Here is a 4,786-nt window from a genome sequence, read left to right as displayed (position 1 = left end):
AAAAACAGTTAAAATAATTAATTACAAAACTATGCAAACACTGTATTATACATTTATCTTTGTGTAAAATTTTGACCTTCACATTTCATCATACATCTGTAATAATAAACACTTGACTGAGAAATTAATTTCTGCATAGCATTGAAGAATTTACTCTTAAATTCAATTTTAGGTGCATAACAACACTTCCAATAATAATGTCAATAAAGGTGCAGCAGTAATGATGTACATCATTAATATACATTAATGTACATGAATGATAATGTACCTGAAGGATGGGTCTGAAAGAGCATTCAAAGAAGACATTCCAATATTCTGAGACCTCCAGTTTCTGATGTGAACAGTCACTTTTCTTTTTACCAGGAATGAGATATGTTTAAGGTTAATTAATTCTTTTTGCCTGACTTATTTTTAGCAGAAGTTTCCTTATTTGATTGACTAAAATGAGAGCCATGATCTACCCTTTTCCTGTGACTATCCTTTCACTAATTGCACCTGGCAGTGTGTAGATAAAGAGAACCAGGAAGATAACGAGAATAAGCAGAATTATGCCAATGATGATGTACTTCTTGTAATTCCTCCAGATTAGGTGATACAAACACTTGAAAGGGTTTACAAACCAAGAAAAGGATGTGTCTGGTCGGCTAAAGGGGAAGAAAGAAAAAGAAAATCTTTTGTTAAGGCAGATCCATCTCTTTCCAAAGTTATCCCACTGCAAAATATCTATTTGAGACTAAAAAGGACCTTTAACTCCTTGGAACCCACTACAGGGATTATAGGGAATGTCCACCCATGTTCACAAGCTGTTGGGTCACTTCTCTTCCACCCATTCCTGAACCAAGCTCCACACACAACTTGTAAAGAAATTCCAGCTCACACATCATAAATACTTCAATTTATGTCATGATATAGGGTTCAAAATTGAAAACAAGATCATGATAAGCCCTAAAGAAGAAATGCAGGTGTCATAAAGTTGAGTACAAAAACTTTCTAGTAATTTCAAGGAATTTACCATCACAAAAGCCACTACGAAATGAGCCACTACAAAAAGTCTGATTGCACAGTGATAGTCAAGGTACCACAATAATCAGAGCCAGTTCAGGTCAGGCATGTGGCCCAAAATGGTGTATTTTCAGAAGAAAATTTAACACAGGCCTCATGAATACAGGAAATGATGAAATGAAACCAAGATGGTTTGCCTATGTACATAAAGAAGAGCCACCTTCTTCCAGTGCAGAATATCTGCATCCCACAATCCAAGTTTTTCCAAATGTTGCCCCATATTGGGTTCTCCTCCATACCCAGAAATTTATTCCCACTGTACAACAAAGTTGACTGCACAAAGAGAGGAAAACTGTGTTCTATTTAAGAAAAATGTTGGCCTGGTGTCTCCTCTGGAATGACACCTGGACTGGGAGGGCACTGGGCTGCTACTCCAGCAGCCCTACCCAAGGCAGCATCTGCCAGTTTTCAATGGGATGCCCTGATGAATGCAGTGGTGCTGGGCAAAATTAACACCTGCAAAACCTGGGCAGGTTGTCTTTCTTATCCAATGTCATTGGAATTGTGCAGATGGTGCAGCAATAAGGAGAATGAAATTAACTGAGGGTCACAAAAAGCTGTGGCCATGTCTCACTCCAGAAAGGTGTTCCAGGAATTTAAGCAATGTCTTAATTATCTAGTGAACTCAGCATTAAGCCAGTGAAAATGAATGCCAATGTCACAGAAAGTCTGTGAATGTAAAAGGCCAACTGAATATCTTTTTATGAAAGACTGGGCTTTTTATTGAGGCGGAAATTATTCAGAAATAAATAATCAAATTAGCCCTCCAGGTTAAAAGGAAATTTTAAAAAACTGGACACCCTGAAGATTAAAACTACTCAAGTAACAAGACCCTCAGTCTGCATGTACCAACTGCTTGAGTACTTTTCATAACCTTTAAAGGCTGGAAAAAAAAAGCCAGACTCTTGCTTATTTAATTTGTTTCCTTTGCAACGTGGGCAATAGAACTCATTACCAGTTATAGCAGTGCATTTATTATAATAGGCTGCATCCGGAAAGGCATCGTGGCTTGATCAGCAGAATTGAAGAGATGAATAACCTCACAGTGCTTTGGCCAGCAGGAAATTACACTCATTGAACCTTATTCTTTGTTTGCGTGCTCCTCCCTCTAGTTCACAGACATTTCATCTTTGTCCACCTTTGCTCTGGCACATTATTGAGTCTGCTACTGTCTACAGCTCTTAGATTTTTTTTTTGTTTGTTTTGTTTTGTTTTGAAAGTCTTTTGTTTTGTTTTGAAAGTATTTTGTTTCTCAATTAATAAGAATAATTTCACAAAAAAATATGAAAATGTCTCTGCTTCTCTGGGTGTTCCTACATGATGAGCAAAAAAATTTGAGTGAATCTGCAGTACTAGCATAGAGATCTGGAGGTCCTGAGAAAAGAAGTCCTTGAGATCCACTCCTTCCTGAAGAGAACTCATTTGAAGGGTAGAATAAATTATTTTTCATCTCCCAGCTGATTGTGCCTGCTCTGCATGTATGAACCACATATTGCATGATCTGGGGGCACTGAGCAGGTAAACTTTACTATTTTTAAACTTCAATGAAGCTGAGGCATGCTATGTCTTCAACTTTTAATTTTCTTTCCAGTGAGTGAGTGTCTAGCTAAAATAAATTTTACTATTAGCATGCTGATATTGCTTTGGTAACCTTAGGATTTGTTCTGCCTAACTTTAAAGCCCTGTCCTTCAGGGCTGTCTGCACGGGGAGAGGAAGGACCTTCAGGAGGCCAAGTCATCTCTTTCCCCAGCTCATGTCTCAGGATATGTGTGCTAAGGAAATGGGAGACTCCTCCACCTGTACCATGAGCAGCTACAAAAGGAGCCTGAGTGTTTTGCTTCTGAGATGGGAAGTGTCAAATGACACTATCCCCACCCTACTTTTGATTTAATTGAGGCATACATCTCAGTTGAGAGTACAATTCTGTTGAGCCGTATGTTGGCTCTGTATTCACACCACAAAAACTACTGATAACTCAGTGCAAGATCTGGAGGAAGACTCTTGGTTTTGTGGCTTCTGGGTCAAAACACCTCCAGGCTGTGCAGCAGAGAAGAGGCTGCCAGGCTGGTGACAACTTTTTGGCCCAGCAGCACATTTGCAGATAAAATGCCCTTGAGGTGAAAGTGAAGGGAGCCCAAGGCAGCCAGGGGTGCATGGGCTGGGTATCAAAAAATGAGAGGAAAATAAAACAGTGCCTTGTGCATCCTGTTGACAACCCTCTGGACATGTAATCCTTCTATTCCACTTGACACTCCCTCTTAAAACTCCCTAGGCTGATTGCTTTCCACCACGTGTATTTCAGACCTATCCCAGTCCTCTCTCCTCTGAAAGAGGTGCTTTAGTTTCCATTACTGGGAATCTTTTGAGCAGACACCTGTCAGACAAAGCTCATCCTACCTTTGGTAAAGGGGCTGGTTGAAGTGATTAATTCAAGTCTTTCCAAGGCTAGTTTTAAATAATGCTCTGATACCTGTGACCTGATAATTCCTTTATGCTGCTTCCTTCTTTCTCATGTTTATCCTGAGATGTATCTCAAGCCAACCAAATTAAACAGAATGTGTAATCATTACCATTATGATTAGCAATTGAATTTTAGAAGCTTTTGTAGCAGGAAATATAACAAATTTCTCACACTCCTTTTTTTATCCAACTCATAAAAAAAACTGCTCAAGTGTTTTGGTAGAACAAAGCACTTGAGCCAAAATAGATTAAAAAGTAATTTTTTCCTGAATGCAAAAAACTCAGCTGATACTTTTTAGATGTGACAAATACTGAAAGATAAATTGCTCCTTCTAGATAATTTGCCTTTGTTAAAACACTTACAATGTCCTCATTAAAAAGTCTTACGATGGAAAATAAGCATCTTCACTCTTTGAGTATGAAGAACAATAAAATTAGAGATGGAAGTCACATCCTTTGTGTGTCTAAAGAAGGGCAATGATGCAAGACAAGAAAGATCTGAGCACGAGTCTTGTGAGAAGCAGCTGAGGGAACTAGAGTTGTTCATCCTGGAGAAAAGAAGGCTTCAGAGGAGACCTTATTGCTCTTTACACCACGTGAGAGGAGGCTGTAGCCAGGTGGGAATTGGTCTCTTCTTCCAAGTAACAAATGACAGGATGAGAGGAAATAACCTCAAATTGCTTCAAGGAGGGTTTAGATTGTGTATTGGTGAAAAATTTACTGACCAAAAGGGCTGTCAAGCATTGGAACAGGCTTCCCAGGGCAGTGGTGGAGTCACCATTCCTGGAGGTATTTAAAAGACATGTAGATGTCATGCTTAGAAACGTGAGTTAGTAATGGACTTGGAAGAGCTGGATTAATGGTTGGACTCAATAATTTTAAAGATCATTTCCAACCTAAATGATTCTATTATTACTACAATAAATATAATCTAACTGATCTTTATAGGTAACCAAACTTAGTTGTTGTTTGTATGTGTAAGCTCTGATGATTTAGGATGTTATCATGTGCCAGGTCAGCTATGGAATGAGCTCATGTGAGTTCCAGCTGAGGAAAAATGCTCAGCAATGCAATTTATTTGGGCTTCCACAGGAAGATATTTCAGCAAACCTGAAGGTGCTGCCAGTAGCAGTGCCAGCCACTAGGCCAGGTACAAGCTGCACAATTTTTTGCTGAAAGTTGCAGCAGTAAAAAGAAGCAAATCCAGGAGACCAGAGAGGAGGTATCCTGCAAGGAGGTCAGGTGGCTGCCCTTCCCCATCTC

The 4,786-nt window shown here is 39.3% G+C and overlaps 1 protein-coding gene across 2 annotated transcripts in view; it reads right to left on the bottom strand.

Annotated features, from left to right (window-relative positions):
• Positions 1 to 284: 284 nt before the first annotated feature.
• Positions 285 to 4,786, bottom strand: part of FER1L6 (fer-1 like family member 6) — a 64,795-nt gene continuing 60,293 nt past the window's right edge. For both annotated transcript variants that reach the window (XM_031056741.1, XM_014306890.1), the window contains exon 41: positions 285 to 644. In XM_031056741.1, coding sequence (XP_030912601.1) covers positions 458 to 644 — 187 coding nt within the window. In that variant the 3' untranslated portion in view covers positions 285 to 457. The remainder of the gene's footprint in view (positions 645 to 4,786) is intronic.

Source organism: Geospiza fortis, unplaced genomic scaffold (genome assembly GCF_000277835.1).
Source record: "Geospiza fortis unplaced genomic scaffold, GeoFor_1.0 scaffold111, whole genome shotgun sequence".
Lineage (NCBI taxonomy): Eukaryota > Metazoa > Chordata > Aves > Passeriformes > Thraupidae > Geospiza > Geospiza fortis.
The sequence above is the reverse complement of the archived record's forward strand: the minus strand, read 5'-3'. Positions and strand labels throughout refer to the sequence as shown.